This window comes from Malus domestica, chromosome 13 (assembly GCF_042453785.1).
Source record: "Malus domestica chromosome 13, GDT2T_hap1".
Lineage (NCBI taxonomy): Eukaryota > Viridiplantae > Streptophyta > Magnoliopsida > Rosales > Rosaceae > Malus > Malus domestica.
Window position 1 is genome coordinate 923,719 of NC_091673.1, and position 20,848 is coordinate 944,566.

General features: G+C 39.7%; 3 protein-coding genes across 7 annotated transcripts; all 3 read right to left on the bottom strand.

The window, feature by feature from the left end:
- Positions 1-22: 22 nt before the first annotated feature.
- Positions 23-11,122, bottom strand: LOC103451510 (IAA-alanine resistance protein 1-like). 2 transcript variants are annotated; one of them, XM_008390915.4, is made up of 11 exons: positions 10,366-11,122; positions 9,880-9,963; positions 9,720-9,769; positions 9,406-9,457; positions 2,122-2,235; positions 1,553-1,833; positions 1,191-1,340; positions 984-1,091; positions 738-839; positions 599-643; positions 23-494 (listed from the first exon to the last, which is right to left on the bottom strand). In XM_008390915.4, exons 1-11 carry the CDS (start codon positions 10,712-10,714, stop codon positions 339-341), a joined length of 1,491 nt encoding a protein of 496 aa, XP_008389137.2. In that variant the 5' UTR covers positions 10,715-11,122; the 3' UTR covers positions 23-338. The 2 variants fall into 2 exon arrangements, with proteins under 2 accessions (XP_008389137.2, XP_008389136.2); XM_008390914.4 differs by having other exon boundaries at positions 10,348-11,085.
- A 449-nt stretch (positions 11,123-11,571) lies between these two features.
- On the bottom strand, positions 11,572-13,411 carry LOC103451508 (cyclin-J18). The gene is made up of 9 exons (XM_008390912.4): positions 13,285-13,411; positions 13,115-13,194; positions 12,925-13,027; positions 12,746-12,844; positions 12,610-12,627; positions 12,441-12,511; positions 12,196-12,322; positions 12,045-12,105; positions 11,572-11,889 (listed from the first exon to the last, which is right to left on the bottom strand). Exons 1-9 carry the CDS (start codon positions 13,357-13,359, stop codon positions 11,804-11,806), a joined length of 720 nt encoding a protein of 239 aa, XP_008389134.3. The 5' UTR covers positions 13,360-13,411; the 3' UTR covers positions 11,572-11,803.
- Positions 13,412-16,552: 3,141 nt separating this feature from the next.
- Positions 16,553-20,386, bottom strand: LOC103414365 (type IV inositol polyphosphate 5-phosphatase 9). Of its 4 annotated transcripts, none has more exons than XM_070810841.1 (8): positions 20,179-20,386; positions 19,254-19,447; positions 19,010-19,108; positions 18,642-18,912; positions 18,224-18,408; positions 17,311-17,419; positions 17,050-17,201; positions 16,553-16,940 (listed from the first exon to the last, which is right to left on the bottom strand). In XM_070810841.1, the coding sequence occupies exons 2-8, from the start codon at positions 19,442-19,444 to the stop codon at positions 16,694-16,696; spliced, it is 1,254 nt and encodes a 417-aa protein (XP_070666942.1). In that variant the 5' UTR covers positions 19,445-19,447; positions 20,179-20,386; the 3' UTR covers positions 16,553-16,693. The 4 variants fall into 4 exon arrangements, with proteins under 4 accessions (XP_070666942.1, XP_070666941.1, XP_070666943.1 ...); XM_070810840.1 differs by lacking the exon at positions 20,179-20,386 and adding an exon at positions 19,627-19,881 and having other exon boundaries at positions 17,050-17,189; XM_070810842.1 differs by lacking the exon at positions 20,179-20,386 and adding an exon at positions 19,559-19,879.
- Positions 20,387-20,848: the final 462 nt, after the last annotated feature.

Genomic DNA, 20,848 nt, shown 5'->3' on the forward strand with positions numbered 1-20,848 from the left:
TTAAAGGAAGGGGCATAGCATATGATAACTTTTTCTCTTTCATTACAAAAATCACGTCCTATACATATATAGGTATCTGAAAGGAAAAAGACATGAAGAAACCGTAATCTCCTAAACAGGGGAGTAAAAAAGAGCAAGTTCGCCGTCTTCCATGGAGAGTTGTCCACTATGGTATCACCCTCGAGAGTTTCCAGAATAATACCGCAGCAAGGTTAACCACCTTCATCTTCTCTGTCTTCCCGTCCCTTTTCCACATTCACCGCACAATTATCAGCTGTAAAACCCAGATGCCCGTGCAGCACATTTGGATAGTCCCGCTCCGGTTTCTAAACAAAGTTTCATTCAAAAAGTGATATACATAGGGCAACTCCTATGCCAAGTATCAACGCAGTTAGCTGTAAAGCCGTGCTTTTCAACGATGAGCCGCCATTGTTGTTCATTTCAGCAAGCACTCCAGCAACAGCAATGTATATAAATCCACCAGCTGTAAAACCCTGAAAATAGATTCAACAAAGTATAAAGATAATTACTTAGATCATGAAAGCCATTTATGAGCCGAATATTTAACCAGAACATTCCCGGGCTATATTATTGTCACCTCAATCAAAGATGACTGTCCTGCATTCTGTCCCAAAATAAGAGCCTGCATCAATAGCAATGGATTACTCTCATTTCAATTATCGAAGATACTAACCAAAATGGAATAACCCTACAACAAAGTATTGACAATACTTTACCACTGCGGTTCCAAGTAGTGCCACAAGTGCTGAGAGAAAGTTGAAGAACAGAGCTTTAGATACGCTGAAACCAGACCTTACAAGAATACCAAAATCACCGACCTGAAACAAAGGTAAAACAAGCTATAAAGTTATATACCTCCAAGAACCAAGACAACAAGACTCAGATTGGATGTGACTGTTTAGCCAGCCCGCCTATCTAGACTACCTCATTACATATTAACGAACAACAGAGAGAACTCAAACCTCTTGAGGAATCTCATGTGCAAGCAAGAACAGAGTTCTAGACCACCCACCAACAGATCCATGAAGCAGGAATGCACTTCCTAAAGCCATCCCATCTGTAAAATTGTGCTGCAGTGGCAATACAAATATTTCAGTAAATAATATCTATCATGAACCACATTTTGTTTAAAGATATACAAGCTTGAGAGCAAGCAAGAAGTCACATACAACACCATCCGAGAAGAGATTGAGATAGCCGAACACAAGATTTGAGGGTGATCGAGTAGTTTCCCCTTTTGCGGACTTGGCCTCAGGAGTGGAATCATTTGCAGCATGTACATGTTGTTTATCATCGCTCCCACCAGTCCTAGTGTTTCTCTGCACAATGGAAATATGGCCATACTTAAATTGCAGTCCAGTATTAAAAGTTGATTAACAAAATTAGATTGACCACAAAAAATCAGATAATGGTAAGATTCATGCAAGATGCATATAACTATATAAGCCAGTAGATGTCAAGTCTGTGCCGACTTTAAACAAAGATGAACACAAACTCTCTGAAAAACCAAGAAGCCAACTAAACTGCTTGCCTTGCGAATATGAGAGTCCTGTTGAGTATTTTCAATCAAAGAATCATTTAAACCATCAGCTGTCACTTCTCCGTCAGATGACTTCGTCAGTTTCCTTCCATCTTTTCCATTAGAAGATTCTGACTGCAAGTCATCATGAGAATCATTATCATCCTTCAATTTCTTGCTCTTCTTATGATGATGATGATGATGATGACCATGACTCCATGCATTAGTTCCTCCAGAGTTTTCCTCAACATACCTCACTGTCTTTTCTACCAGAAGAAATAATACAATTCCCGCTGCAACAACCAATACGGTACTTTTAAAATTCAACTAAAACCAATCAGGAAGGACCTTACAATAATCGGGTACAATAAGAAGCTCAAGGAAACCAATAACACTAGGAAACGAAAGAAAGGGTTACAGCCCTACGGAGTCGTATGGAAGAAGTGATGTGCACGTAGAAACATTTATGCACACAGAAACATACATCACATGCACCTGCCCTCGGACACCCACACAAACACAAATTCATGCAGACACGAAGCATGGTTAAGACAGCATGCAGAACACAGATTAGAACTAACCCAGGATGGATAATCCTACTGAAAGATCGTCCAAAGAATGCGAATGTGAATGCTCATGCAAATGGGAATGGGAATGGCCTTCATGGTGGTCATGCGAGTCGGAGTGCCCTCCTCCTGCAATTAATATAAGATTCTGGGTCAACTGCTGATAAATCTAAAAGGCATGCATCTTACACATTATCATTTATTAAGAAATTATACATTTTTCAAACAACAACAACAACAAAGCCTTTTCCCACTAAGTGGGGTCGGCTATATGAATCCTAGAACGCCATTGCGCTCGGTTTTGTGTCATATCCTCCGTTAGATCCAAGTACTCTAAGTCTTTTCTTAGAGTCTCTTCCAAAGATTTCCTAGGTCTTTCTCTACCCCTTCGGCCCTGAACCTCTGTCCCGTAGTCACATCTTCGAACCGGAGCGTCATTCGGCCTTCTTTGCACATGTCCAAATCACCGGAGCCGATTTTCTCTCATCTTTCCTACAATTTCGGCTACTCCTACTTTACCTCGGATATCCTCATTCCCAATCTTATCCTTTCTCGTGTGCCCACACATCCCACGAAGCATCCTCATCTCCGCTACACCCATTTTGTGTACGTGTTGATGCTTCACCGCCCAACATTCTGTGTCATACAACATCGCTGGCCTTATTGCCGTCCTATAAAATTTTCCCTTGAGCTTCAGTGGCCTACGACGGTCACACAACACGCCGGATGCATTCTTACACTTCATCCATCCAGCTCGTATTCTATGGTTGAGATCTCCATCTAATTCTCCGTTCTCTTGCAAGATAGATCCTAGGTAGCGAAAACGGTCGCTTTTTGTGATCTTCGCTAGATTGCTCCGGTCATTAGTGTGGATAAGTATATAAATGGATAGAGATAGGAAAGCAAACACAAGATGTACGTGGTTCACCCAGATTGGCTACGTCCACGGAATAGAAAAGTTCTCATTAATTGTGAAGGGTTTACACAAGTACATAGGTTCAAGCTCTCCTTTAGTGAGTACAAGTGAATGATTTAGTACAAATGACATTAGGAAATATTGTGGGAGAATGATCTCGTAATCACGAAACTTCTAAGTATCGGAGTGTGGTGTCGTCTTGACTTGCCTTATCTGTCTCATAGGTAGATGTGGCATCTTCTCTGGAAGTACTCTTCCTCCATCCAGGGGTGGTATCTTTAACTGGTGGAGATGCACAAGGTAATGTATCAATTTCACTTGAAGCTTACTTGTAGTTTCAGGCTTGGTCAAGCGCGATACAAACCATGTAGTAGGAGTCCCCCAAGTCGCCGAGCTAGGGGGTCTGCTGAAAGAGGTGACAGACAAGGTAAGCAATCAAAGCTCCAACTGATTGTTCACCTTCTCCCCATCTTTCAGCAGCATGAAGGATAAAGAGAAGAAAAATGAGAAGAGATGATATGAGATACTTTTGCTTTTGAAGAAGTAACTTTCCACAGGCTTATTCTTGAACTGAGCTGGAGGGTTTTCTGGTTTCCTCCAGAGTATAAGGCCGACTGAAGAATTTGAGGGTCAAAACAAGTCCATCAAATCTAGAGTACGTTCCACCCTGCTGATATGGGATACTTTTGCTTTTGACAGAGTAATGGATGTATCGGCACGTGTGCTGTTACGCTTGTCTCCACATGCTTCCTTGTATCCTTCGCACTTGCCCTATCTGTTCCTCAAGCAGATGCGGAATCTTCCCTGGAAACATAAGATGTTGAAGATGAGTACTCGAGAGCAATGCCAGGTAAGTAATCAGGTAAGCGGTTCCAGGCAGTCAGTTCCTGGCTGGAAGCTTGATTCCAAGTGCTGACTGATTGCTCTCTTTCTCCTTGTCTTGCAGGTAAAAACAAGGCCAAAGGAAAAGACAGGGAAAAAGCATGATATGGGATACTCTTGCTTTTAACCCTGATGATATGAGATATTCTTGCTCTAGTATAGCTTGTTTGCAGAGGTATTATCGGGGGGAAAGAAAGCTGAATATTTCGAAAGGTTTCGTTGGGAGTGCCCTCTCATATATGATGAAGGGTTGAGCATTTTTGCAGGTCTGCCTGTTCGTTGGGGATGGAGGTCGACATATATAGGAGTCTCCCTAACAAGTAGTAATGTTATTCCTTTACCCTGCTTGGTCATATCACGGTAGTGGGAGTTGCCAGTTTCACATGTTTTAACTCTGTCAGAGCACTTTGAAAAAGTGGTCTGTGGTATCTGGCTCTCGAGATTCGGAGAACGATGCCTCTTCGATTTTTGAGAAAGCAATCATGCTGGGGGTCTGGCTCTCGAGATTCGGAGAGCAGTGTCTCTTCGATTTTTGAGGAAGTAATCATGTTGGGAGTCTAGCTCTCGAGATTCGAAGGGCGGTGCCTCTTCGATTTTGGAGCAAGCAATCTTGTTGGGAGTGTTGTCTCGAATGTGAGTAAAGGTTGGGCATGTTTGCTAGTCTACCTTGCCACGAAGCACAAGGTTGACACACAGGGACTTTCCAATTATCCAGCAATGGTACTGTTCCTTTACCCTCTCTTCGATTTTGAGAAAGTAGTCATGTTGGGAGTCTGGCTCTCGAGATTCGGAGGACGGTGCCTCTTCGATTTTGGAGCAAGCAATCTTGTTGGGAGTGTTTTCTCGAATGTGAGTAAAGGTTGGGCATGTTTGCTAGTCTACCTTGCCACGAAGCACAGAGGTTGACACACAGGGACTTTCCAATTATCCAGCAGTGGTACTGTTCCTTTACCCTTGTGGGTAATAATATGGTAGCTAGACCTTCAAAATTTATGTGTCTAAACTTTGTTAGTGCTGTTTCTTTGCTATTCTTTTACCTTTCTTGGTCAGAGCGATTTAGTGGGAGCTGCAAGCTTCACGTGCTCAACTTTGGCAGAGAACTTTGGCAAAGTTATCTGTGGTACCCATGAGCTATTGTTGCGTGTGGGAAGTGGGTGATTAAACAGTAAGATTCATGTGCTTTCTACTTCACCAGAAGTCTTCGACAGAATGCCCATAATTTCTGCAAAGCTGAGTGTGCGTGTGACAGGTGCTGACAAGGCTAGAAAAGTAGGTGCCTCTTCGATTTCTGAGATCGAGCCTCGTGGTCTCTGAGCAGCCCAGCTTTTGAGAAAGCGAGCGCCTCTTCGATTGATTCGAAGAACGATGCCTCGTCGATTTTTGAGAAAGCAATCATGCTGGGGGTCTGGCTCTCGAAGATTCGGGGAGCAGTGTCTCTTCGATTTTTGAGAAAGTAATCATGTTGGGAGTCTGGCTCTCGAGATTCGGAGGGCGGTGCCTCTTCGATTTTGGAGCAAGCAATCTTGTTGGGAGTGTTTTCTCGAATGTGAGTAAAGGTTGGGCATGTTTGCTAGTCTACCTTGCCACGAAGCACAGAGGTTGACACACAGGGACTTTCCAATTATCCAGCAATGGTACTGTTCCTTTACCCTCTCTTCGATTTTTAAGAAAGTAGTCATGTTGGGAGTCTGGCTTTTGGAGCAAGCAATCTTATTGGGAGTGTTTTCTCGAATGTGAGTAAAGGTTGGGCATGTTTGCTAGTCTACCTTGCCACGAAGCACAGAGGTTGACACACAGGGACTTTCCAATTATCCAGCAGTGGTACTGTTCCTTTACCCTTGTGGGTAATAATATGGTAGCTAGACCTTCAAAATTTATAGGTCTAAACTATGTTAGTGCTGTTTCTTTGCTATTCTTTTACCCTTCTTGGTCAGAGCGATGTAGTGGGACCTGCAAGCTTCACGTGCTCAACTTTGGCAGAGAACTTTGGCAAAGTTTTCTGTGGTACCCATGAGCTATTGTTGCGTGTGGGAAGTGGGTGATTGAACAGTAAGATTCATGTGTTTTCTACTTCCCCAGAAGTCTTCGACAGAATGCCCATAATTTCCGCAAAGCTGAGTGTGCGTGTGACAGGTGCTGACAAGGCTGGAAAAGTAGGTGCCTCTTCGATTTCTGAGATCGGCCCTCGTGGTCTCTGGGGAGCCCAGCTTTTGAGAAAGCGAGCGCCTCTTCGATTTCTGAGATTAGCCTTCGTGGTCTTTGAGCAGCCCAACTTTTGAGAAAGCAAACGCCTCTTCGATTTCTGAGATCAACCCTCGTGATCTCTAAGCAGCCCAGTTTTTGAGAAAGCAAACGCCTCTTCGATTTCTGAGCAGGCGCCTCTTCGATTTCTGAAGCTCCGTCGAGTGCAGATTTTTATAGGGGCTGGCATTACGTTCCAAAGCACACTTGAATCTCCACCAGTAGAAGCTTCATTCTTGCACTTCTAAGATCTTGATTTGTCCGACCTCTTCTCTCTTCAACACCTTTGAAAATGTCTGGCCCCTCCGACCGTCGTTTTGACTTGAACCTTGTTGAAGAGGCAGCCCCGCCTTCTCCAGACAACATATGGCGCCCATCCTTCGTCTCCCTTACTGGTCCTCTTACTGTTGGGGATTCCGTGATGAAGAATGATATGACCGCTGCGGTGGTGGCCAGGAACCTTCTCACTCCCAAAGATAACAGACTACTTTCCAAACGGTCTGATGAGTTAGCTGTTAAGGATTCGCTGGCTCTCAGTGTTCAGTGTGCAGGTTCTGTGTCTAATATGGCCCAACGCCTATTTGCTCGAACCCGCCAAGTTGAATCATTGGCGGCTGAAGTGATGAGTCTCAAACAGGAGATTAGAGGTCTCAAACAGGAGAATAAACAGTTGCACCGGCTCGCACATGACTATGCTACAAACATGAAGAGGAAGCTTGACCAGATGAAAGAAACTGATGGTCAGGTTTTACTTGATCATCAGAGATTTGTGGGTTTGTTCCAAAGGCATTTATTGCCTTCGTCATCTGGGGCTGTACCGCGTAATGAAGCTCCAAATGATCAACCTCTGATGCCTCCTCCTTCTAGGGTTCTGTCCAGTACTGAGGCTCCAAATGATCCCCCTCCGGTGCCTTCTCTTTCTGGGGCTCTACCGACTGCTGAGACTTCTCCTAAGCAACCTTTGTGAAGGCTCCCTCTTGTGTGTTTATTTTGACTCATGTATATGTACATATTTGTAGCTTATCGGGGATATCAATAAATAAGATTTCCTTCATTTCAACGTATTGTGTTAAATACACCAAAGCCTTCTTCGCTAAGTTCTTTGAATTTTCTTTTGTTGAAGCTTGTATGTTGAAGCTTTCTGAGTGGAGCATGTAGGTTGGGGTAGTGTTCCCTTAATTTTCCGAGTGAGGAAAACTTCTCGGTTGGAGACTTGGAAAATCCAAGTCACTGAGTGGGATCGGCTATATGAATCTTAGAACGCCATTGTGCTCGATCCTGTGTCATGTCCTTCGTTAGATCCAAGTACTCTAAGTCTTTTCTTAGAGTCTCTTCCAAAGTTTTCCTAGGTCTTCCTCTACCCCTTCGGCCCTGAACCTCTGTCCCATAGTCGCATCTTCTAATCGGAGCGTCAGTAGGCCTTCTTTGCACATGTCCAAACCACCGTAACCGATTTTCTCTCATCTTTCCTTCAATTTCGGCTACTCCTACTTTACCCCGGATATCCTCATTCCTAATCTTATCCTTTCTCGTGTGCCCACACATCCAACGAAGCATCCTCATCTCCGCTACACCCATTTTGTGTACGTGTTGATGTTTCACCGCCCAACATTCTGTGCCATACAGCATCGCCGGCCTTATTGCCGTCCTATAAAATTTTCCCTTGAGCTTCAGTGGCATACGGCGGTCACATAACACGCCGGATGCACTCTTCCACTTCATCCATCCAGCTTGTATTCTATGGTTGAGATCTCCATCTAATTCACCGTTCTTTTGCAAGATAGATCCTAGGTAACGAAAACGGTCGCTCTTTGGTATTTCTTGATCTCCGATCCTCACCCCTAACTCGTTTTGGCCTCCATTTGCACTGAACTTGCACTCCATATATTCTGTCTTTGCTCGGCTTAGGCGAAGACCTTTAGATTCCAACACTTCTCTCCAAAGGTTAAGCTTTGCATTTACCCCTTCCTGAGTTTCATCTATCAACACTATATCGTCTGCGAAAAGCATACACCAAGGAATATCATCTTGAATATGTCCTGTTAACTCATCCATTACCAACGCAAAAAGGTAAGGACTTAAGGATGAGCCTTGATGTAATCCTACAGTTATGGGAAAGCTTTCGGTTTGTCCTTCATGAGTTCTTACGGCAGTCTTTGCTCCTTCATACATATCCTTTATAGCTTGGATATATGCTACTCGTACTCCTTTCTTCTCTAAAATCCTCCAAAGAATGTCTCTTGGGACCCTATCATACGCTTTTTCCAAATCTATAAAGACCATGTGTAAATCCTTTTTCCCATCTCTATATCTTTCCATCAATCTTCGTAAGAGATAGATTGCCTCCATAGTTGAGCGCCCTGGCATGAACCCGAATTGGTTGTCCGAAACTCGTGTCTCTTGCCTCAATCTATGCTCAATGACTCTCTCCCAGAGCTTCATTGTATGACTCATTAGCTTAATACCCCTATAGTTCATGCAATTTTGTACGTCGCCCTTATTCTTGTAGATAGGCACCAAAGTGCTCGTTCGCCACTCATTTGGCATCTTCTTCGTTTTCAAAATCCTATTGAAAAGGTCAGTGAGCCATGTTATACCTGTCTCTCCCAAAAGTTTCCACACTTCGATTGGTATATCGTCTGGGCCTATTGCTTTTTTATGCTTCATCTTCTTCAAAGCTACAACCACTTCTTCCTTCCGGATTCGACGATAAAAAGAGTAGTTTCTACACTCTTCTGAGTTACTCAACTCCCCTAAAAAAGCACTCATTTCATGTCCTTCATTGAAAAGATTATGAAAATAACCTCTCCATCTGTCTTTAACCGCGTTCTCTGTAGCAAGAACCTTTCCATCCTCATCCTTGATGCACCTCACTTGGTTTAGGTCCCTTGTCTTCTTTTCCCTTGCTCTAGATAGTTTATAGATATCCAACTCTCCTTCTTTGGTATCTAGTCGTTTATACATATCGTCGTAAGCCGCTAACTTAGCTTCTCTCACAGCTTTCTTCGCCTCTTGCTTCGCTTTTCTATACCTTTCACTTACACATTGTCATAATTTAAAAGCTACTTTTTTAAAGATGGATTGTTATATGCTCTTCGCAAATTAAGATATAAGAACTTAAGAAATAATTAAATACTTGAAACGTCAGATTATATCAGGTGTAAGAACATTATATGGTATAGATTTGTACAGTGTAAGGATGAACTAAAAGATGCAAATCAACGCAGGCTTCATAAACTAGTTCCAGATTATTGTCATACCAAAAGCATGTGGTAATTGATGAAGAAAAGCATCCCCCAACATTGCTCCAGCCTGCAAATGAAGTACAAATTAGATTGTCAAATTCCCATTCCCATCCACTTGCTCCAACAATCTACTCCAACGGTCAAAGTTCTGTAAACTTATAGAGGCACAATTCCTAAAGCCTAAATTGGGTATTTGAATCGATGACGATCTTAACACGGATACAAGAAAACTTAAAGAGTATACATATCAAATTGGTACTAAAGAGATGCAAACCGTATACAATTGGATTAGATTTTAAAACTAGATAAACAGGTCTGCAGAATCTGACCCCAAATAAAGCCAACGAATCAACAACTGCCTTGGATGGCTTCCCCTGCACTGCAATAAAGCAGTAACTTCAGTCCTGGTCATCGGCAAAGGCTTCTTGAAGCAAAAGTCATCGGCAGCGTCAATAAAAAGACAATGTAAGTAACAACTGAATCACTTACCAAATATCACTGGCAATATAATCAGGCAAATGAGGGAGGCCATGCTCACCAAAAGCGAGCACCCCAAGGAATGAATCCAAAGACCTATAAAAGATATATAAGAAAGCGGTTACAGACTCACACATTCGAGATGAGCTTATTTTGTATGACACAAACTTTAGGTGCAGCGAAAAAGAAACACACAATCGGATGTGAAGCAAAATAAAACAAAGGTTTTTTTTAAAAGACAGAATCTTGTGTCATGGCTAATTCAGCAACACAGATTTCGCACTTTCGACCGTGAAATCAGATTACAAACCAGACAAGCATTATACTTTTCGCCATTTATATCAATACCAAAATGAAAATTTCCCAGCTTTTGTACCCACCAATTGGCCTCTTCAAAAATTTCAATTCGTTCAATCCGCATTCGAAGCAATCAAGCAGTATAACGAAAATTAAACCAATTAAGTGCCTCACACATCATACACAATTTCGAAGAAATACCAAGAACCGAGAGCTGCGGAGCACCAAAATGCTCGTGATCGTGACCATGAACGTGCTGATGAAATTCAAATCCGTACAACTTCATGTCCTCCTCCTCCGCCAATTCCTCGGGAAGCTTCGATGTCGCCAACAATCTCTCCTCTTGGTGGCCGTGGCCGTGGCTGTGGCTGTGGCCGCTGCTGTGACCGTGGCCGTGGTCGTGGTGGTGCGCATGGCTGCAGCCGTGGTGTTGAGTGTGAGGCTCGTGAGCGGCAGATGCAGAGAACCCAGAAACAAAACTCAGATCCGAACAGTGCGCAACAACCAAAGCAACAGCAACCAAGACGAAACCTTTCTTACAAAGCGCCATTTTCTGAGAAACCCCAGTCGTGTGTTAAGGTGGGGTTTTATTGTAATTATCGAATTTAAGGTCGGTGTTGGTGGAGAAGTAGAAGTCTGTTTTGTCGGGAGGGAGGGCTTAAGAAGGACGGCGCTTGCAAGTGCCTTCGATGGTCACGACAACAACAGCAACAAAAAAGAGGACGATTATGCCGATTATTATGCCGAATGTCACCGCATCCATCCCCGACACTCTCTCTCCCTCTCCCTTTTCGGGCCTTTTTTTTTTTCTTTATCCTTTTATTTTGTTCTCGGAATCCCCAAAGAACTCTGACAGCCCGGTCGCTATTCTCTCACTCCACACTCTTTGCCACTCCCGCAAGTCCACAGTCGAGAGACTCGCCTTTCTGGATTGGATTGGCCGCCCAACAAGTCCACTACTTTGTGTCATCATATCATCCAACAAATCCACAACTTTGTGTCGTATCACATTTGAGTTTTTTTGTCTGTTTGGCATTGAGGATTTCGAAAATTTGTGAATCGTATTTATTTATTGTACATCGTACAATAAGAAATTATTTTAAATATTTTTATTTAAAATTAAACACAAATATTACTTGACAAAAACTGATCGCACGATGCATGATGAACGACACGATTCACGGATCTCCAGGATCATCTCTGTCCCTAAAAGGATCGAGAGGGGATCTTGTTGGCATTGCGGGGAGACCAACCTAACATGGTTACTCCGTCACGTGACTTTTTTGTCAATAAAAATAAAAATATTTGAATAAAAAAAACCTCACATATTTTTATTTTATTAGCACAAATATCATCGTAACGGAATACCCAAATTATATAAATCAGTCGGACATTGTTTGAGACTACTTACTAGAAGTGTTCCCATCCCTTAAATACTCCTACTGGTAAATTTGGTATTGGATTCCAACACAAGAAATCTTCAAGTTTGTCAACCAGATGTAAATTCAAAGATTTACCAGCACAAGAATTGCATCCAAGTGGTTTTGCATCTTGTTTGCACATAGAAACGAAGAAAGATTTCAATGAAATCGTACTTAACGTAACACACCATATTAGTTGCTCTGTTCAGAAGTCCTATCTAGCGAGAAGCGTCGAAAACGTGCTTAAGAATGCCTGTGACAGTATCAAGAATAAACTCTTCATCGCATCCTGTTACAAACTTAACTGCAATTAAAAGGAATAAACTCAATTAGTACCAGTGCTTTCTTTCAATTAACTGAGATGCTGCAATAGCGGTGTAAAAACGCGAAATGGTGAATAAACAAAACCTCCACAAAGCACATCACGAGAGAAAAGAGTAAGGAAACTAGAAATCTTACCCCAAGGAAGAACAGGAAATTCCAACATCTGTTTAGGTACGGTGATGATATATGAAGCAACCTGCAAAACAACATGAAAACAAAATTAGAGAACAACAAACCAAAGTTAGCAACATTTACTAGTACTAAGATTCGGTTCTGTTAAACATGCCAAGACCGATGCAGCGAGAGAGCGAGGATTGGTGTAGAGCATCGATGTCTCCTCCTTTTCGTAAAGAAGATCCATGATGTCCATGCCTGCTTCAAAGTTCACAAGTTCCCCAACTTTTGCGACTCCCCTGAACTCAAAACCCCACGAAAGATGTATCAAAATGAGGCTAGTAATCCTCGAAAACAAGCAGATCATGAAAGGAAGAAGCTAACACTAACAGTACAATGAAGGTAACGAAAACTTACTTGAATTGGAGCAGAAGCTCTTCAAAGTGTACAAAAGCAATATTGTTCATGCCAATCTCAAAATTCACTTCCTTTGATGAAGAACATAGACAACTCTCAGCCGACTAGCACAATACAAAGCAAACAAAAAGAAAGAAGAGAAGAGAAAATCCAGAGCTTTAGAGTGTACCTGCATTAAAACCACCTCCTGTGACATGATCAACCAAAATGTAACGCACCCGATAAGAAAAAAGATCAAATTTTTATGTGGAATACGTGCTTCGCGAAGCCCTTGGCAAAAATAGCACTACATATTTATGGCTTACCGCTTCCAAGTAATCTCGAACGGTGTAGTGTTGCTCCTTGATGATGCTGTCCCCCAAAGACTTGAATATCTTCACAGACAAATGCGGAGAAGTGTGTATCTATCGATAAAGCATCAAATGGACATAGATTAGGATGAAAAGTCCAAGAAAATTTGCAGAGAAAAAGATCGAAAACCTACTTTCGTTGAAATCCACAGCGAAACAAGCGCAAACAGCTGCAAATTGCTTTCTCTCAAGGGATACAAAAGCCAGTTTGCTACATCATTTGCCCGTTCCTCCAACCTTCAAATGTACTTCCAAATCAAGTGAAGCCCTAATTTTAATTGAAGAAAAAACAGAAATTGAAAAATTTTAGATGGAATTACTTACCGGGACAAACATCGAGGATAAAATCGATGAGCGAAGAGGGACAATGCGGTGTATTTCACTATCGGAGCGACTTGGAGTTGCTAAATTTTGCATTCCGGTGTGAGAATTTGAGGAAATTGAGAATAAAATCGATTAAATTCAGAGCGATAAATAATTCGAAACCGGCGTACTTGAGCAGATTCGATGAGCAAGTGAAGGAGGCGCGCTCGCAGAGGCAGCGCCGCCGCAGCGAACTCACTCTGCATCTCTCTACGCCGCCTTTGGAGTCTCTAGTTTTAGGGCGCGCGTTTTTGAAACTGGACATTTTTGCTTACTTCCGGAAGCTAACGACGGCGTTTCGGACATACGATTATTTGGGCCTCATACACTAATTCCGCCCCGTTTCGGTTGGGTCTCAAGGCCCGCGTTTGTCTTGTTCTCTTGCTGGGCTTCGGCCCTCCATGTTATCCCAATTAGTTTTGGTAATGATCTTACGTCGGAATGGGAGGTGATGAGGAGAATGGTGCAGCGAATGGTTGACAAATATGAGTGTGCGTCTTAGTTTGTGTATAGGGGTGCAGCTTGGAATAATTCCGATTCTGAAAGTAAGGGTTTATCGTTAACGTTTTGCAAAACAGTTTTAGTTTTCTGAAAATTCCAAATTCGATTATGAAATTTTAGAATGAAAATTAAAAACGTTGTTTCTGATCCGATCTATTCGAAAATCACCCATATTTGGATCTACAAACTCTATCTGGTGTGGTAGATATACTTTGACCCTTTCAGGTACCAAAGAAAACCATTGTTCTATCATTGTTTTAATTTGTTTTCTTTACTTTGATATTGTGGGTATGCCCTAACGCTGGTGGTGAGAATAGCTAATCTCCTACTAAACTTTTTTTTTTTAATCTAAAAGAAAAACGAATGAATAATGGTCGTGATTAGGGAAACATGATCCATGACAATTAAATACAACTTGCTAGTCCATGTATGGCTTTTCTTTTCAAATTTATCTCCTTCAAATGAACAGCATTATTTGTTTCAAATTTATCTCCTTCAAATGAACTGCTTTATCTGTGTTCCAAATTGATTCTCGCGTGAGGAGTGGGTGTAGGCCACAAGGACAAGCAACCTGTAATAGTATTTTCTTTGAACAAGTTGTAGTTTTTCTTATCGATCATATCTTTGGTATCCGGTATATATTCTTGTTTATTAAAAATGAAGATCAGATGGATGATGGATCTTCCACTTAGCCATGCTCAAAGATATGCTGTTCCCACTACAAGACATATTTCCAAACTTCCCAATCATATATGTCATCATGTGTTTCCATTTCCTTCACTCCTTTCATTTTATCTTTTTCAATAATAAAATTGAATTTCCCGATAAATGATCATCGTTTAGTGCATTCATTTTAGAGAAATGTTAAGCGATTCTCTCAAAGTGAAACTTTTTGCCACCTCATAATTTAACGACAATTTTTGTGCTAACATTATAAAATAGGGAACTTTAACGAAAAGCACCCGGTACTGTTCACTTTAACGAAAAACCACATTTTTACACTAAAAAGTCAATCCTGGTACTATTCACTTTACCCTTTATTTTGTCCTTATCATTAAAACTCAAAGTTTTCAAGCCATTTTCATTAGTTTTCCTTATAAAATATTGTGCAAAAAATATGAGGTCACAGACACAACGAATGAGTCGGGATTTTAGCTTACAAGGGGCTCAAAAGTCGCAATCTGAAACGCTCTCTTAATCTTACAAAAATTACTTTGATGTATGGTGAGCAACCGACTATCGTCATTTGTGTCTGATATAATATCGTTCTCATCATATATCCTCTTCCTTAAACCTAAACCTGAAGCCTCTCTAACTTTCTTCCTCTCTCCCTCCATTAATCTCCAGACCAAAGTTCACCTCAAAGCTCACAAACAACAGATTGTCTGAACTCCATAGGAGCTACCAACCTCAAATCAAACCCGATGAAAAAATTAAAGTAAAAACATCTTATCAGGGCTCTGAACCTACGGAAAAACATTGAAAATCATAAGCAAAACACTAAACATTTATGCGTGAGAAAAATGTCATGATGGGCTTGGGACCATCGATCTTAATCCCTTCATAGCTCTGTCTTTGGTAGGAGAAAGTCCATGGAGAGTCTCACTTTTAAGAGTCTCCTTAGCATTTCTCTTCATTTAATTTGTCAGAGACATTTTTATAGGTATCTGAAACACAATTTATGCGATGTATTATTCATGTGTTATAACGAGAGTGGACAATAACTTTATATGTCTCAATTTTAGAACAACGTTACATTTACATGATTATGTTTCAAATACAACGAAAAAAATTGCTCAATTCTTAAGCTGCACTAATCATTAGTAAGTTCGATTAAAATATCTGCCACAAGATATATATGGGGGTGGTATTGGTACGATTACCATACCAAAACCCATGTACCAATTACCATATCAAACTTTTGGTATGACAAAATCTATTACCATTATCATGCCAAACTTTCGGTATACCAAATTTCAACATGCCAAATAGTTCGGTTGGCATGGTATGGTAATGGTAATTACCACTTTGTTTTGGGCCATTCTTTTGGGCCAAAATTTGATTTTTTTTTTTCAACCAAATTCAAGACCCAAACGTGTTTTGGTCACTCTCTTTAGGTTTCTAAAACTTTCTTATTTAATTATGAGAATTTTATAGAGATTCATTTAAGAAACAAGAAGTAAACAGATGGAAGAATTGCTGAAAGAACCCAACATCCCTAAAAAATAGTACAAAGATTCCTAAATTCCATCTCTACATTCTTTAAAATTGTATAAAAATTAACTTGATATACGAAACCAAGGAGAAAGACATCCCAATTTGATGAAGGAGAAGATGAGATGGACTGCGAAGAGAGAGAGAGTTGCCGGAACGGGAGCAACATAAATGAAGCCGATGCCTAGATGAATGAAAAGATGAAGAGTCGCAACGCAAGAAGGCTTGGGTTTTTTTATTGGGAACGTAGAGGTTAGAGGGTGAGATGATTGGATACATGACTAGGAAAAAAATATAAAGTGCATATATAATGGTAAAAATACCTAAGTATATATATAAATGAATAAATAAATGATATAATATTAATAGTAGTGGTACGGTACGGTATACCACTGGTAATGGTTTTGAATACCATTATCGTACCAAAAATGTATGGTACGGTACAAATACCATATCATTACCAATGGTACAATTTTTTTGGCACAACTTTGGTATGGTACTATTGGTAATTCGGTTGATATAGTAATTTGGCAAAAAATTCCACCCCTAGATATATGTGAGTGCATGATGGTTAGCACACAAGACCCTGGTCGCCGGTTGGGAGCATAATATATATATATATATATATATATGTAATTAAATTTGTATTATGTATTATGATTGGACCAAAACAAAAACCTTCAATTTCATAATATTCGATCCAAATAGAAGGGGTGCTTCTTAACGCCAACTTTTACTGTACATTCATGAGCCGAGTTATGTAAGCACAACTATATATTTATTATAATTATTACAAGCTTCTTAAGTAAACTAATATTTTTATGATCAAAGTTTCCAGCTTGTTGATCTCCCTTTCCATACAAAATTATGGGTGGAGGATACTTGAAACTTGCTTGATACTCCGTCTAACCTGTCTGATACAAAAAAACTATGATATCCTCTCAATGTTCTTAAAACCCCAACTTCGGCTGTAAATATTGCATTCACAGGTCTGTGATCAGACAATTTTGATTCACCTCTATTGTATACATGTTGCTTCAACCCTTCTCCACGCCAAATTATCCGATCACACCTAAAAAAACCAATAATTAAAGACAATTAATTTCATATTACGTGTTATGATAACACCACGTGTCGGTATACATATTGCATGTTACATGTAATTGTTAAGCGAAACTTACCAGGCAGGAGCACGCCTCTTTTCACCTTTCTTTCCCGGAGGACATCCATAATATACATCAGAATTTGGACAATATTTGTAAGTGGGAGCAAATTCAACAGCTCCTTCATTCCAACCTTCGAGTACTTGTCCCTCTTTGAGCTGCATCATCAGCTAATCCCAATGAAAATTGATGTCAAATTTTGAGGGAAAGAAATTAACTTATTTTTTTTAAAATAAATATTTATATAAAGTGTACAGTGCTAACGATTAAGTGGTCTACCTGATCATGTTTTAGTAAGATATTCCATGCTCTTATATCCACTAACGAACGCGTTGTTGCTTCCGGAAGGGAAATTCTATAATTCAAGTCTCCGAGGAAAATTACTCGACTGCAATATTTTTGAACCAAGCAATTAGGCACCGGTGTTGATGTATCTAATTTGCAATAGTACTTCAAAACATATTATGTATATCTGTAATTAATTAGCTAGGCTTTATATGATATTAACTTTTGACTATATAATATATATATATATATATATATATATATATATGAGAAATGCTAATTAGGAGACTCTCAAAAGTGAGATTCTTCATGGACTTTCAGTCACCTCATGTTTTTTTGCACAATGTTTTATAATGTCGACACGGTAATTAACGTTAAGATGTGAAGTGTTAGAAAATTCATAAAGAATCTCACTTTTAAGAGAGTCCCTTGACTCTCATATATACATATATGAAGTCAATGTTTTAAAAAACCCATAGTTTGAATGACATGATCATATGACTAATAGACCATTTACTGTTTACTGGTATAGAGAAGTCAAGCTTTTCATGTGGTTAACATAATTAGTCCAACATGGCCATATAAAATTTGGTTAACAATTACTTAATTGTAAATAATATTATATAGAAGAAGACAAGTAGTAATAAAGATCAACAACACTACAGGTTTGTCGGCTCTATTAATTAGTTATTTGTCACGACAATTAAAAGAAGAAAAATAAACAATAATGGTGATAAGCCTTAAATATATATATATATTGTACTTGTCCAATTGTGTTATTTTCATGCTACGTACATATATAGTGAAAAATAGATTGATTGATTAATGAGATTAATTATATATTATGTATAATAAACTAATGCAATAACGAACTGGTTTGGGCGGTTTCAAAGTTTAGTTAACATACTCATGATCTAAGATCCTTCGTGGCAAATCAAGCAAAGGGCCTCTGGGAAAACTTGTTCTGGAAAATATATCGGATATGTTAGAATTCCTCAGTTTCTCATCTCCTTCTCTACCCCCTGAAGCTAGATGAGTGCACACGAAGCAGAAGCTTGTTTCATGTAATCGAAATCTAACAGAAACCGAACCCTGCATGCATACCATAATTTTAATTAAGATAAAAAAGTAATGTACCTTTGATCATTATTATTATTTAGATCATGTATAACCTCAGGCTCTGGAATATCGATCATGAGGCTACAATATTACAAAATATCAATATTCTGCCACTAAAGAGTCTTTAAATTAAATTCAGCAGTTGTCTCTGTGTATTGTAATTTTTTTCAAAGCATAAAGTATGTAATAATATTAAGTCCACGTACCTTATTTCCTAGGCATCCCATGATCCCACAGCCAACACAGGAGACACTTGGATTCCGAATAAATGGACGAAGATCACTTCGAATCCAAACTGATATTAGTATCCCCACCATTTGCTTACTTACAATACAGTGGAAGTCTGGTGGTTTATTAATATTGTTGTGTCTTTTCTTGTTTAAAGCTTCTCTGATCAAGGAATTCCATTTCATGCAGATCTTACTATTCTCAGATCCTAGAACATTGGAGGCTTTCAGAGGAACGATTTCTTGAAACCTGAACAACATGAAATTAACATATGCATCGTGAGTAATTACAAGTTTTAGTTTTTTTTTCTTTTCTTTTCTAATTTAGTATGGAATTATGTACGTACCCAAGAACATAGATGTCAGAGGATGTGTCAATCCAATCCTCCATATTCATATCTTCTTGTGGTTCCACCCCGCCAACATTCCATGTACTAACAAAAACCCTAGATGAAGAGAAAACAAAACCATACGTATGAGATGTATAAAAATACATTTTATGAAAAAAAAAGATACGTATTAATTGGAGTATTAATCATGGTGGACCAGGGAAATGAAATTTCGGGATCGAGTTGGTATATAAATACATACTTGTACTTGTGTGTGTTAGTGTCCTTGTGATGATTGACGACGGTAGAGGTAAGGTTTGAAGACGGTTGATCAACACTTGGTGTTTCCAGTATTAATTCCTCCGAGACCTCGTTGCTTGGAAAATCTGCTACAAAGTTGTTGCTTCCCAATTGCTTTCTCAGAATCTTGTTTGCCACTAATCTAGGCCACATCACCTGATCAAGGGAAACATAAATATTAATATTGTTATAAGCATTTTTATGCATGTATATATGTCTGTGCGTGTGTGTGTGTGTGTGTGTGTGTGTGTGTGTGTGTATACATACATGTATATAGATATGGAGGAGGAAAAATATCAACGGGATGCCTAAAAGGTAGAGACGAAGGTGCTCACTTCTCCTGGCTTTCTAGCCATGGACAGAGAGAAAGAGGGGAAGAGTTGAAGTATTTGATGCTAGAGAGGGAAGGAGAAAGGTCGGATAGACGATGATAAAACAGATAAAAATTAAAGAAATGCAGAGAGATAATCATGCATGCCGCACTGCAAGTTGGGGTGATTTGGAGGAGTTGCTCTTAACTAAAGCGACGTGGATGGTTTCAAGGATAGAAAATGCAGCAACCGTTAAAAAGAAGTGGCTGCATTGCTTGTATATATATATATATATTCGTTGAGAGTTCTCAAAAAAATATATATATATATATATATATTCGTTGAGAGAGAGGGAGAGAGAGAGAGAGTAAGGAGAAAACACGGGTCTCTGCAGGCATGAATTTTTTCTGTTTCCTTACGGCATAACTTGAAGGATATGATATGCTTTTACAGAATTGTTTAAGCAAGGGGTGCATGCAAGTGGGCGTGCTCCATCATCAACCACATTATATAAAAACAGATGAGCATCAGTATAAAAAAAAACCTAATTTTTTTTGTAACGTGTCAACCGCTTACAGGTGATCAAAATGTCCTTACGTCGTCGATGCCACCTCCTACTCCAACTCTGAAATTACCTTGCAGTCATCACTCTCTAGGCTCTATATTGGTTTCTCATCCCGATCATCTGGTTAAAACGGCCTTGCAGTCATCGCCCCCTCAATTCAAACACGTAAACCCCAAATCTCCACAAATACTGAGTTGTTTCCCTCGCGGCCCCCTCCTTCAGCCTCGATCTGCTCCGGCTCTTTCTCCTTCGGCCCGTCTGTTCAATTCCCAATCACAAACCCGCAACGCACCAAAGGTATAGCGCGGTTTAGTTATTTTCTTTTTATTTAATATAATTTTTAATTTAGTAGATGCCATTTTGTGTGATATTGGTTTGATATTAGGGTGATATTGGTTTTTTTTTTCTTTTGTCAAATATTGTTTTAATTTGTTTTCAGTTTTCTCGAGATATAAGGAGTATGTCTCTTTTTCTATTTTCTATTAGGGTTAGATTGCTTTCTTATTAGTTTCAGAATGAAGTCTTTATAAATACACCTTGTAACTTAATATAAAAGTTAAATCGTTATAAGATGCAGTCCTTTCGTTATATAGTCGTCTTGACCATATTGTGGTCTTATTCTTTATTGTAGTCAATAAAATTGGAATCGCAGTTTGTAATTAGTTTTTCTTCTTTTCTAGT

Bases quoted from the DNA above. Each gene is read 5' to 3' on its own strand.
- LOC103451510 (XM_008390914.4), bottom strand. From the start codon at position 10,714: ATGGCGCTTTGTAAGAAAGGTTTCGTCTTGGTTGCTGTTGCTTTGGTT. The intron at 9,770-9,879 runs GTAAGTGATTCA...GCTTTATTGCAG, and splicing joins TATATTGCCAGTGATATTTG to TGCAGGGGAAGCCATCCAAG. The intron at 1,341-1,552 runs GCAAGCAGTTTA...TCCATTGTGCAG, and splicing joins AGGACTCTCATATTCGCAAG to AGAAACACTAGGACTGGTGG.
- LOC103451508 (XM_008390912.4), bottom strand. From the start codon at position 13,359: ATGCAGAGTGAGTTCGCTGCGGCGGCGCTGCCTCTGCGAGCGCGCCTC. The intron at 13,195-13,284 runs GTACGCCGGTTT...TGCAAAATTTAG, and splicing joins TGCTCATCGAATCTGCTCAA to CAACTCCAAGTCGCTCCGAT. The intron at 13,028-13,114 runs GTAAGTAATTCC...GTACATTTGAAG, and splicing joins TATCCTCGATGTTTGTCCCG to GTTGGAGGAACGGGCAAATG.
- LOC103414365 (XM_008352759.4), bottom strand. From the start codon at position 19,647: ATGGCTAGAAAGCCAGGAGAA. The intron at 19,448-19,626 runs GTGAGCACCTTC...TCCCTTGATCAG, and splicing joins TGGCTAGAAAGCCAGGAGAA to GTGATGTGGCCTAGATTAGT. The intron at 18,913-19,009 runs GTACGTACATAA...CATGTTGTTCAG, and splicing joins TCTGACATCTATGTTCTTGG to GTTTCAAGAAATCGTTCCTC.